Raw genomic sequence first — 13,338 nt, forward strand, 5'->3', positions numbered from 1 at the left:
GGAGCTGGTGCCCCAGCATTCTGTTCGCCTTCTCCCCGTGTTCATACACCGCCCCCTGTGCTTTCCTCCACTGGGCTTCCGCCTTTCTGGTCGTCAGTAGGTCAAATCTGGCCTGAAGGCTACGTCTCTCCCCCAGCAATCCTTCCTCTGGGGCCTCCGCATATCTCCTATCCACCTGCACCATCTCCACTATCAGTCTTTCCCTTTCCCTCTGCTCCCCCCTCTCCCTATGGGTTCGGATGGAGATCAATTCCCCCCTCATCACCGCCTTCAATGCCTCCCAGACCATCCCCACCCGAACCTCCCCGTTATCATTGGCCTCGAGGTATCTCTCAATACACCCCCGGACCCTCCCGGCCACCTCCTCATCTGCCATCAGCCCCACCTCCATGCGCCAGAGCGGACGTTGGTCCCTCTCTTCCCCCAGCCCAAGGTCCATCCAGTGCGGGGCATGATCCGAAATGACAATGGCGGAGTATTCCACTTCCTCCACCCTCGACACCAACCAGCGCCGGCCCTAGGGTTGCTGGCGCCCCGGGCAAGCTGAACTTCGGCGCCCTTGGGGGGGGCGGGGGCGGGGCCCGAGGGGGGGGGGGGCGGGGGGGGCGGGGCCGAGGGGGGGGGGCGAGGGGGGGGGGGGGCGAGGGGGGGGTGGACCGAGGGGGGGGGGCGGGGGGAGCGGACCGAGGGGGGGGGCGGGGGGAGCGGACCGAGGGGTCGGCGGACCGAGGGGGAGGGCGGCCACCGCGCATGCGCTGGTTGGCACCGGCCCAACTGCGCATGCGCGGGACCCGAGTCTCTGGCGCCCCCAAGCACATGGCGCCCCGGGCGACTGCCCGAGTTGCCGGTGCCTTGAGCCGGCCCTGACACCAACCCCCTGCTCAGCACAAAAAAATCAATCCTTGAGTAGGCCTTATGTACATGGGAGAAAAACGAGTATTCCCTGGCCCTTGGCCTCGCAAACCTCCAAGGATCCACCCCCCCCCAATCTGGTCCATAAATCCCCATAGCACCTTAGCCGCCGCCAACCTCCTGCCCGTCCGGGACTTGGATCGGTCCAATGGGGGATCCAGTACTGTGTTAAAGTCTCCCCCCATGATCAGGCCCCCCGCCTCCAGGTCCGGAATGCGGCCCAACATACGCCGCATGAACCCTGCATCGTCCCAATTTGGGGCATAAACATTCACCAACACTACCCGCTCCCCCTGCAGCTTGCCACTCACCATCACGTACCTCCCGCCACTGTCAGCAACCACCTTCAACGCCTCAAACGACACCTTCTTCCCCACCAGGATCGCCACCCCCTTACTCCTCTCGTCCAGCCCTGAGTGGAATACTTGGCCCACCCACCCCTTTCTCAGCCGGACCTGGTCCACCACTCTCAGGTGTGTCTCCTGGAGCATGGCCACATCCGCCTTCAGTCCCTTCAGGTGCGCAACTACTCGGGTCCTTTTGACCGGCCCATTCAGCCCCCTCACAGTCGGATCCAAGGGCTCCCTGCCCCCTTCCCCTGCCGATTAGCCATACCCCATCCCTTGCCCACCCCCGGCCAGCATCCCACGCTCTGCCAGTTCCCCACGGCGGCAACTCGCCCCCTCCAGCACCCCCTGCGTCCTCCAGCTCCTTCCTGACCGTTTCAGCAGAAACTCGGTATCCCCCCTCCCCCCCCCCCCCCCCCCCCCCCCCAGGCTAGGACCCCTCCTAACCGCGCCCCCCCTCTACAGCACTCCCGTGAGCCAGCTATCTTCTGCTGACCCCGGCGGCTCCCGCCCTACTTTCGGCTCCTCCCAATGTGGGACTGCCCTCCTCCAGGGCCACTCCCATTGTCAGCTCCCCCCCCCACCAGCCCCCCGAACACCCTGTTTGCCCCTCAGTCCGAACCCGTACACCCAACTCCTGCTTGAAAACCCATTTTAAAAAAAACACCCATACGATCTCACCACACCCACCCTAAGGCCACCCCACATCTTACCCTAAACCCCGCAAATACACATACAGTATAAATAAATACAGTATTCTACAGCATCCCCCCTCCGGGGGACCCTCAGTCTGAGTCCAGTTTCTCGGCTTGCACGAAGGCCCACGCCTCCTCCGGGGACTCAAAGTAGTGGTGTCGATCCTTATAGGTGACCCACAGACACGCCGGCTGCAGCATTCCAAACTTCACCTTCCGTCTGTGGAGCACCGCCTTCGTCCGGTTAAACCCGGCCCTCCGCCTCGCCACTTCCGCACTCCAGTCCTGGATGATCCGCACCTCCGTGTTCTCCCATTTGCTGCTCCACTCCTTCTTGGCCCACCGGAGCACACACTCACGATCCACAAACCGGTGGAACCTCACCAACACCGCCCGCGGCGGCTCATTCGGCTTGGGCCTCCTAGCCAGAATTCTGTGGGCCCCCTCCAACTCCAGGGGCCCCTGGAAGGACCTAGCCCCCATCAGCGAGTTCAGCATCACCACCACATAGGCCGCTAGGTCCGACCCCTCCAGCCCCTCCGTGAAGCCCAGGATCGGTAATTTCTTCCTCCTCGACCGGTTGTCCAACTCCTCGAACCGCTCCTGCCATCTTTTATGGAGCGCCTCGTGCACCTCCACCTTCCCCACCACGGCCACGACCTCGTCCTCCCTTTCGGCGGCCTGCTGCTGCAGCTCCCGGATCGCAGCCCCCTGGGCTGTCTGGGTCTCCATCAGTTCCCTGTTGGTTACCTTGATGGACTCCAGCAGCTCCACTTTCAAATCCTGGAAGCAGCGCAGCAGAGTCGTCTGCTGCTCTTGGACCCACTTCTTCAGCTCCTCGAAACTTTTGCCGGCCGCCATTTTGTTTTTTGGGTCCCGATTTTTTCCAAGTGTTTTTTCTCCCGGATCTCTCCCTGCCCCACTCCTCGTCTGCACCATGGAACCACTGGGGCGACTCCTGGCCACTTCCCCCGTCGGGATTTGCCTCCTCAGCTCCGTTGGGGGCCTTTAAAAAAGCCCCGAAGTCCGTTGATCTCAGGAGCTGCCGCACGTGCGGCTCAGCTGTTCATTGCCGCCACCGGAAGTCCCGAACAAGATGCATTATCTAAAGCACCGATATAAACTAATAGTAGTGAAATTGCTGAAGGTGTAGAACTGCATGTCAATCTCATTTCTACCTTACCACCTGTATCAGATATGAAACCACAAGTTATTAAGAAGACAGAAGAAGCTACCAATGGGGTAAATTCCATGGTATGTGTGAAACAAAAAAGTGGTGATACTTGTATAGACATGGATCCCAAAGATCTTAATGCAAAAAAGTGTACATATTGTAAAATAACCATACCAGCAAGTAATGGGCAGCCATTCTGATCCCTATCTCGTGAAATCACATTGCAAAGAGTTTGAATTGTCAAATGGTAGATCACCAGCAGAGTTACTCATAAATAGAAGGTGCGTACCACATGTCTATACTTGGAACAGAAGGAGAAGAATGCAATGGTGCTTCAGGAAATGCAAAACATGAAAGCAAAACAAAAGGAGTTATATGATAGAGTATCTAGAACTCTACCACCTCTGTGTAGTGATGACATTGTGAGAATAGAAAATTCAGGCAATTGGTCAAGAAAAGCCATTGTACTTGAAGAAGTAGCGCCTCATTCCTACAATGTACAGACAGAGAACGGGTTGGTTTTAAGAAGAAATTGTTGCGTGTTCTTGAAAACCAGAGAAGACTTTCACAACAACATGGTGGATGACGTATCTACGTCAGAATCAACATCACCTGCAGTATCAGATAGTTCAGCAGTTCCTGAGCATGAGAATGTCATGGAGAATATTGAATCTACAAGTTCTTGAGCAGCAAGGTCAAACTTTGAGAAGATCAATCAGAGTCAGAAGAAAACCTGATCAGCTCAATTTATAGATGTGGACTATTTTTACATACTATGCTTGCTTTTCTTGTATATATATATATAATTGTTAAACCAGTTTTAAAAAGTAATACTGTTAGACTCACAGACTAATGATATCACATGTAAATATACTGATGATAATGTATTAATTTATTCCTTCAAAGGAAAAGGAATGTCATGATATCATGATTGTGTTGTAATTCACCAATTGACCACTAGGAGTCTCTTTAATATATAAGTGAATGTTAGAGTCAGGTGACCTCAGACTGCTTCGGGAGCTGGGAGAGAGGTTGCTTGTACATGTTCATACTGTTATTCATCTATTGGTTTGTATACATTTGACCCACAGGTAATGTTAAGAAATGGTTACAGCTTCAGCTACAAGTGCTCTTGTAATATAAATCAGGCCATCGGACAAGAACATCACACCCTCAAATACTCCCTGCCTACTTCGACTATCTCGGTAATTACGCACCTATACTCCTCCCTCCTTTCCCCATCCTCATGTGCGTTGAACAAGATAATCTCTCCTTGGACCACTGCCTTCAGTGCCTCCCAAAATATGGCTGCCGACACCCTCCCATTCTGGTTCAACTCTAAAGAGTCTTTGATCACCGACCGCACTTATCACAGAACTCTATCTGCCAACAACCCCAAATTGAGCCTCCATCCTGGCCTCTGCTCCCATCCCGATCTAAGCCGATTCTCCAGCCAGTGGGGCGCACGGTCCAAAATTACTATCCCACCATACTCTGTCCCCTCCACCCCTAAGAACATTCTGGAGTTCACCCTGTAAATATGTGAAAAAAAGGAGTACTCCCCCCTGGGCTCTTAAAGCCCCACAGGTTCACCATGACCATCTTTTCCATGAACCCTCCCAGCTCCTTTGCTATTCATATCCTACCCATTGACCTGGGGCTCGACCTGTCCACCCTCAGCTCGAGAACGCAAGTCTTCTCCTATGATCAACTGGTGCATGGCCAAGTCCAGGATTGCTGCCAGAAACGCCTCATAAACCCTACATCGTACCAATTTGGCGCATATACATTCACCAACACCACCGGCCCCTCCAATACCCCGCTCACCATCACATATCTACCACCCGGGTCCCTCACTTCCTTCGCACTCACAAACCCGTCTTCTTGCTCATCAAGATGGCCAACGCCCACGACTTTGAGTCAACCCCCGCATGAAATACCTGACCCACTCATCCCTTTCTCCACCTGACCTGGTCCTTCATTTGGAATTGCGACTCCTGCAGAAACACCACCTCTGCCTTTAAACTCCTGAAGTGTGCGAAAATCCAAGATCTTTTCCGCTCCCACGATATCATGTTACAAACCTGACCGGTGGCTTACGCCTGCATTCCCCTCCACCGTCCGTGCCTTTTGGCTCTACCCTTTCTAATTTCATCCTGTACTGGGCACATCCAAGATGGCCACCTTCTTCACACCTGACCACGCTTCTTCTCCAACCCAGCCGTATCGTCTCTCCCCCCCCCCCCCCCCCCCCGTATACCCCTCCCCCTCTTCCCCCCTTGGTCATACCTCATGGCCATTTCCCCCACCACATTACCTGTCAGCATGGCAACTCCTGCCCAAAGGATCCTCCGTCTGGCCCCTCACCCCTCCCCCACCTCTTTGTTCTGTACAGAAGGCTCCCCGGAGACTTCCACCTTCCTCCAACCAAGCAAAGACACATCTCGAGCGAGAGGTCACCTCCCCCAAAGACAACAGAAAAGAAAAACACCGCAACAGGCAACAGGTGGGGGGGGGGGGGGGGGGGGGGGGGGGGGGGAAACGGCCATCCCCTTACAAACCTTCCACTCCTGCTACCCATTGTCGATCCAACAGAAAAAAGAAATACCCTCCACCTGGGAGGAAAAGAAAAAAAAGCCCCGCCCTCCAACCACCACTCTACACGTTTCTTCCATTACTTCAAATTCCCGCACTGCCGTCTTCCAATAAAGTTCAGATCTCCCCCAGTTTATGCTCCTTAATAAAGTAGTTGGCCACTTCTGGGGTCTCAAAATAATATTCCCGGCTCTCATATGTCACTCATAATCTTGCCGGGTAGAGTACTCCAAACCTGATCTGCCTTCGATATAGCACCACCTTGGCCCTATTGAATCCAGCACGCCGTTTTGCCAATTCAGCTCCAATGTCATTTCTATGTGTGTCTGGGGTTTGTCATTCAAGATCATTGTGATTTGTGATACATTATTTGGTGCAGTTACATCAATGTTTTGTTTGATATCATTAGGTAGCATATGTAAAATGAATCAATCAAAACACACAAAACATGGTGATTCAGTGAGCAGAAAAGCCAGAATCAGCCCAGCAAGCTGCATGTTAGCAAGGTACAAACAGCAGTCAGCTTTTACAAGTGACTGTCCTATTCATCACCACCAGTCAACCAACAGTTTTTAGCAAGCCCCGCCTTCCAGTTCTGTGTAACATCCAGGCCATGAAATAAAAGGCAAAAACTCAGAAAATGGGGTTGGTAGGTTAGAATTTTCTCTAAGGCTAAAATTATTAATTTGTTGAGTTCCTCCCTACAATATGGCTCAAATGGTCAAACACATGCTCTCTAATTGGTTTAAGACATTGTATGAAACTTTATAAACATGCGACTTCAAAGACTTTTTCAAACAGTGAGGTGAAACATCAGTTCCAAACATTGCCACAAAAAACCTTCTGAAAGTTGTTAATTGGAAAATTAGCTGATGGTATTAAGGAACGACTACTGGATGGTATCCCTCTCGGGCTTAGTTAGTTTCTACAGTTGAAAAATCTAACAACATACTATTGAGAGAATCATAGGCATTGATCTGCGTATATGGCACACCTCTGTCACAGAATTTAATTTGTACTTTTAATGTCCCATTTAACTGCCCTCTGGAGTCCAAGAAAAAAATAATAATAATAATAATATGAAACAATGTTGTATTTAATTAATGTATACATGGATCATATTTACAGAAAGTAAAACAAAGCAAAATAATATTTATGATGCTACTTGTCATATACAGAATCTTTCTTGAATACATTTGTCTAGATGTCTCTGTTGCATTTTGGAACCATATTGAGATTTGATCGGGGTTGTCAGATGGTAGGAAGATGGTCAAGTCGCTGCTGACGAACCTGCTTTCTGGGATCTGGTGCAGATGACCCATTATTACCAGGAAGCTGAGGCAAAAGCTGTTTTTAAAAATTACAAACAGACTAATAAATATGCGACAAAATGTTTTGATGTGAGCCACAGACCTTTGGTGTGATTTTTTGGGCCATTAGCCACGAGCATATATCCTGTTATAGCTGTTAAATCTTGTGAGAGAGCCAAAATAGGATTTACACCTGCGAGATCTCAGTTTGAGATCTCCCCCCTGCCCCTGCCTGTGATGTGATCAGGTTCATGCTCAGAAAGGTGTGAACCTGTTTTCCATAGATTAACATCCATTTAAATATAATTAAATGTCTTTAAGCCATAGCAACCGCTGCAGACGGGGACCCACTTAACACACAATAGTCACTAAATATATTTTTTAAAAACATACAATAGTCACAGCCTGATGACATTATTTGCGCCATGACATAATATTAATATCAAACCAAGGGGAGTTACACAACACACAGGATGAGCCAACTGGCCTGAAAAGACCAAAATAAGTCGTAGAAATTTCCTTCTTTTGAAGGTCTTGGAGGAACAGGAATGCATCTATAAAGCACTCCAAGGAACCTTGAGCAACACCACCCCTGGCCTTTCCACCATGCCAATTGGAAAAATAATCTCCAAACTTGGCATTCCTGATCACAAAGAAATTTCCGCGTCCCACTGACTGTCAGGCAGTCCACAGTGATTTTTCCCGCAACCAAATTCCGCATTGCTTGCAAGAGGGTTCCAGAAAGTTTGATATATATGGGCCCTACTGTTAGGATCAGCCGACCTCCATATCCCCAATCTGTCTGGGTATGCAACCTACTTTCAGACTTCCTTCCCATCACAACTCCCCATAAACCAATAAACATCAATGCCAAAGGGAAAGAACTTGTTACCCTTGGGTCAGTATTTACTGCAACTTAAACAGATTGTGCATTTTGCTCTTGATCAGTCACAGTAATAAGGTAAGTTGAGTGTCTTTAATGATTTGTTTCCCATGCTTTGGCTGATCAAATAGATTATAGTTACATACTCTTAAGTTTTATATTTAATCAGATGAATTGTTTATTTCCATGAGCCCAATTTTCTGAGCCATTAATGTGCGGCAAAATGTCCCATTCTTAAATTGACCATTACTTACAAATGATAACATTGCTGCTGTGTTGGAAAGCAGACTTGTTTGCAGGATTTTGTTGCACTTTAGACTTCGGCCTGATCTCTGGAATGTTGTTTATTACTATCATGCTTAAACTAGCTTAGAAATCCGCTAACTAAAAGGAAGTTTCACTATGGTGGCAACTGGGGACATTTAAAAATAATTTGATTTTTAACTAGCCCAGGACTTGGATCTAGCTCTCCTATAAAGATCTCCTAAACTGTCATTGAAATAAACAATTAAAAATTAAGACTACAATACACAGTTTATGAGCACACACTTACACTTGGTTTTACATTATGTAAGATTTCTTCCAGTTTATTTCCGTTGTTCCCATTTATTTTATTCTATTTTTATTATTTTTGGTCTGTGGACCCATTATCGGGGTTTGCCTTTAAGCAGGAGTCTTGGTTAAAACATCCTGCTTGCCAGGACATTATGATCCCAGGTTTTGTATTTTGGAAGAAGTCAGACTCCTTGGCACGAATGGATTTTAGAGGGACTCGGTTTGATTGGTTAACTGGCAACTAGTGGGTTAGCCAGGGAGAGTGTTCTGCCTGACAATGGTCAGTGATTGGTTCCTGCATAATGCTTTCTGAGAGAACTTAGCAAAAGCATTTAGACCTTGGAAGTGAAAGGAACTCTCTCTCTCCTGCTGGCTTAAGTAAAATAACTGCTCTATTGTTCTGAAAGCAGTGAGTTCCTGGCATATCCTTTGCTGTAAGCCTGAAATACTGCTGAGTCTGTAGTTCACTGGGCTCAATCAAAGAACCTTGCCAGAGAAAACCATCTCAAGCCTAGAAAGAGGAAGTACCAAAACGAAAGCTTGAACATCAGAAAGATATTAACTGGAAGTCATCCCAGTGCATCAAAGATCTTTATCCTTTGACTTTATTAATATTTTCTTTCCCTCTCAACCACCCTTTGCCCTCTGTGTTGTTTGTCTGGTAGTAGAGAGTGGGGGTAGTTAGGAAGGAGGGGAGGGATGGGAAAGGGTAGCAGATAGGCGGTTACATTTTCTGTCTGTTTAATTCTAATACTGTACATAATGATAGGTTACTTGTGTTTTAAAGTTGAAATTCTGGTGACTGTAGTTTACTGGGCTCAATCAAAGACCTTGGGTATTGTAAATAAAATCTAATTTCACCTGTGTTGGGACTCTGGGTCAAATTGGTCTGGAGTTGACTGTGCACTAGCCCATGGTATTATACAATACAAATGACAGGCTGTAACGGTCACGATGCTCCACTTCTCCAGCTTCCATCCTAAACACATTAAAGAAGCCATATCCTCTGGCCAAGCCCTCCGTATACACTGGATCTGCTCAGATGAGGACAAACGTTACAGACATCTACAGACACTGAAAGATGCCCTCGTAAGAATGGGATATGGCGCTCAACTCATCGATTGACAGTTCCAATGCGCCACAGCAAAAAACCGCACCGACCTCCTCAGAAGACAAACACAGGACACACCCGACAAGTATCCTTCATTGTCCAGTACTTCCACGGAGCAGAGAAACTACGACATCTTCTTCGCAGACTTCAACACGTCATTGATGAAGATGAACATCTTGCCAAGGCCAACCCCACACCCCGACTACGTGCCTTCAAATAAACGTGAACTTCAACCAGACCATTGTTTGCAGAAAATTACCCAGTCTTCAGGAGAACAGCGACCACGACACCACACAATCCTGCCATGGCAACCTCTGCAAGACATGCCAGACTTTCAACATGGGCATCACCATTATACGTGAGAACATCACCCACAAGTTACCCGGTGCATACTCATGCGACTCGGCCAACGCTCTCTACCACATACGCTGCAGGAAAGGATGTCCCAAGGTGTGGTACATTGGCGAGACCATGCAGATGAACCGACATTGCGTGACAATCGCCAGGCAGGAATGTTCCCTTCCAATCAGGGACATTTCAGCAGTCAAGGGCATTCAGCCTCTGATCTTCAAGTAAGCGTTCTCCCAGGCGGCCTTCAGGACGCGTGATAACGCAGAATTGCCAAGCAGAAACGATAGCTAAGTTCCGCACGCATGAGTATGGCCTTAACCGGGACCTTGAATTCGTGTCTCATTACATTCACCCCCACCATCTGGCCTGGGCTTGCAAAATCCCACCAACTGTCCTGGCTTGAGACCATTCACACCTCTTTAACCTGTGATTATCCCTCATTCCAGTTGTACCATCTGGACCTGTAAAGACTTAATTACCTGCAAGACTCGCATTCAAAGTATCATTTTCATCATTGAATTTGTCTATATATGTGTTTGTGGAGCCTACCTCTTCATTCACCTGATGAAGGAGCTGCACTCTGAAAGCTAGTGATTCCAAACAAACCTGTTGGACTTTAACCTGGTGTTTTAAGACTTCTTACTGTGCCCACTCCAGTCCAACACCGGCATCTCCACATCAAGTCTGTGAAGCATATTAGGGAATGGACTTTCTGCTCCTCAATGAGGCCACCTTTGATTGGCTTCACATATTTTCCAATCTTACCACCTTTGAGTGAAAATTCCTTTTCAGTATTAGCTGGGCTCAGTTAATTATATTAGAACTTAATAATGGATAGGTGGAAGTTTATTTGAATTCTAGACAAAAGGGAAAAGGCCTCAAGGAGATAGTGAACCAGCTGCGTGCTTATTTTCATCAAATGGTATGCCAAACAATTTACTAAATTCCTCTGGGAAACAATGACCATTCACCTTTTGAATAAGATACATTTATTTGGTTTTGCCAATGCTTTCTGCTCCTGCAACCTCTGGAGTCTCCCAAGGAGACGCCTTTTCACCATCTCCTTTTAATTGTCTACTTGTTGGCCCATGACACATCACCTTGCACTTATATAGCATGTTTAATAAAGCAAAATGTTCCAAGGCACTTACAGGTTATTAATTAATATTTTTGACACTGAACCAGGGAAAGCCAAAAGGTTAGATGGCTAAACATTTGGTCGGGGCAGCACGTGGCACAATGGTTAGCATTGATGCCTACGGCGCTGAGGACCCGGGTTCGAATCCTGGCCCGGTCCTGTCTGTGTGGAGTTTGCATATTCTCCTCGTGTCTGAGTGGGTTTCACCCCCACAACACAAAGATGTCCTGGTTAGGTGGATTGGCCACGCTAAATTGCCCCTTAATTGGAAAAAAATAATTGGGTACTCTAAATTTTAAAAAAAACATTTGGTCAAAGAGGCAGATTTTAACAAGCATCTTAAATGTTAAAGAGGTGAAAAGGTTTAGTAAGGGAATGTCAGAGCTGAGGGCCAATGCAGCTGCAAGCATGGCCAAAGGTGGAGTGATCAAAATCAGGAATGTGTAAAATGGCAGAATTAGAGGCGCAGAGGAATTTTAAATGCTTTTAGGGGTGGAGAAGGTTACACTAATAGGGATATACAAGGATTTGGAGTGATTTCAAAGAATGAAATGTTAAATTTGAAGGATTGCTGGACCAAGAGCTCAGTGAACACAGGGTGACAGGTGAACACAACTCAATGCAAAATAAGAAAAGGGCAGCAGAAATTTGGACAGTACAAATTTATGTCAGGTGGCGGATGAGAAGCTGGCCAGCAGAATATTTAAATAATCCAGTCTAGAAGTAACAAGGAATCAATAAGGGTTTCAGCAGCAGGTGAACTGAGGCAGGATTGGAGTCAGCAAGCAATATGGATATAGGATGTGGTGTACTTAGATTTCCAGAAGACATTTGATAAGGTGTCACATCAATGATTACCCAAAATAAGATCTCATAATGTAAAGGGTAACATATTAAAATGGATAGAAGATTGGTTAGCTTACCAAAAAGCCTACTTCTGTGATGTAATCATTCTTATCTGACTCATAGCCCCGTCCCTCCCCAATCTCTGTAATTTGCTCTAGATCTACAATCCTTTGAGAGCTCTGCATTCTTCTAACACTGGCCCCTTGTACAACGTCCATTCCTTCACCCCACCACAGACTGCCATGCTTTCAGCCAGGTAGATCCTACTGTCTTGCATTTTAACAAATACAACAACTTCACGTGCCAGGAACCCGGGTTCAATTCTCGGCTTGGATCACTGTCTGTGCGAAGTCTGCACATTCCTCCCGCGTCTGTGTGAGATTCCTCTGGGTTTTCTCCCACCAGTCCCTCAAGACATGCTGTTAGGTGAATTGGACATTCTGAAATCATTCTCTGTGGACCCGAACAGGCACCGGAGTGTGATGACTAGGGGCTTTTCAGAGTAACTTCATTGCAGTGTTAAGATAAGTTTACTTGTGACACTAATAAAGATTATTATTATTAGTGTATTATTATTATTAAAAAGAGCAATATTTTTGACATCAAGTTAACAGGACAGATGACCAAAAGCTTGGGAAGGTAAAGTAGTGGAGCAGGGATGACGTTGATTGGAGGTGAGTGGAAGAGGGGGTTAAATCTCAAAATAATCCATTGATGATTTGGCCAATTACATTAGAAGGTAAATTTTTAGGGGCATCTCTAAGGAGAAGCGTTGGAGAGGTTTAAATAGAGAATTCCAGAGCTCGGGACCTACGTAGGTGAAAGTACAGCTACTTATGGTGGAATAATTAAATTCATGAATGTGCAAGGGCAAGGCCCATCTGGTGTAATAATCTGGTAGGCCTTGTTGATTAGACTCCCACATTAATAGTAGCTACTTGGGTGAGGGGATGGAGAGCAGCTGACACCTGCAGAATCATGTGCAATATTAATCGGTGCATTCAGGAGGGAGAAGAGAAAATTAGAAATAAAAAATAATATTACAGAGGTATAGAGAATTTCACTGTACTGGTTTAATGTTCCTATGTGTTTGTGAAAGGTTAAGTAGCGGAGCAGGGAGGGAGTTGATTGGAGAGGAGTGGGAGAGGGGGGTAAATCTCTAAATAATCCATTGATGATTTGGCTAACTAAATTAGAAGACAATAAAATAACTTTCACAAATGCACAAGTTGCAAATGACTCAAAAGGATTAATCTGCACCATATGTTAACTGCAGTGATGTGTGCCAGTTGTCTTGGGTGTTATTTTTTTCACTTTAAGTCCTGACACCTGCTGTCTTATAGGAACAGCTGTACATGTGTGCTCAGGCCTGCACTGAACTGCCGGAGTATGCAATTCATTCCACCAAAGTGATAGCTGCA

General features: G+C 47.2%; 1 protein-coding gene across 6 annotated transcripts in view; it reads right to left on the reverse strand.

Annotated features, from left to right (window-relative positions):
• Positions 1–13,338, reverse strand: part of LOC119970022 (cyclin-dependent kinase-like 4) — a 226,165-nt gene that overhangs the window by 102,492 nt on the left and 110,335 nt on the right. For 4 of the 6 annotated variants that reach the window (XM_038803978.1, XM_038803974.1, XM_038803994.1 and 1 more), the window contains one exon: positions 6,802–7,027. The exons of 1 other annotated variant lie outside the window; for it this stretch is intronic. In XM_038803978.1, coding sequence (XP_038659906.1) covers positions 6,824–7,027 — 204 coding nt within the window. In that variant the 3' untranslated portion in view covers positions 6,802–6,823. Of the gene's footprint in view, positions 1–6,801; positions 7,071–13,338 lie in introns of those variants that run through there. One more of the 6 variants, XM_038803986.1, reaches the window with a different exon arrangement.

Source organism: Scyliorhinus canicula, chromosome 1 (genome assembly GCF_902713615.1).
Source record: "Scyliorhinus canicula chromosome 1, sScyCan1.1, whole genome shotgun sequence".
NCBI classification, from domain to species: Eukaryota; Metazoa; Chordata; class Chondrichthyes; order Carcharhiniformes; family Scyliorhinidae; genus Scyliorhinus; species Scyliorhinus canicula.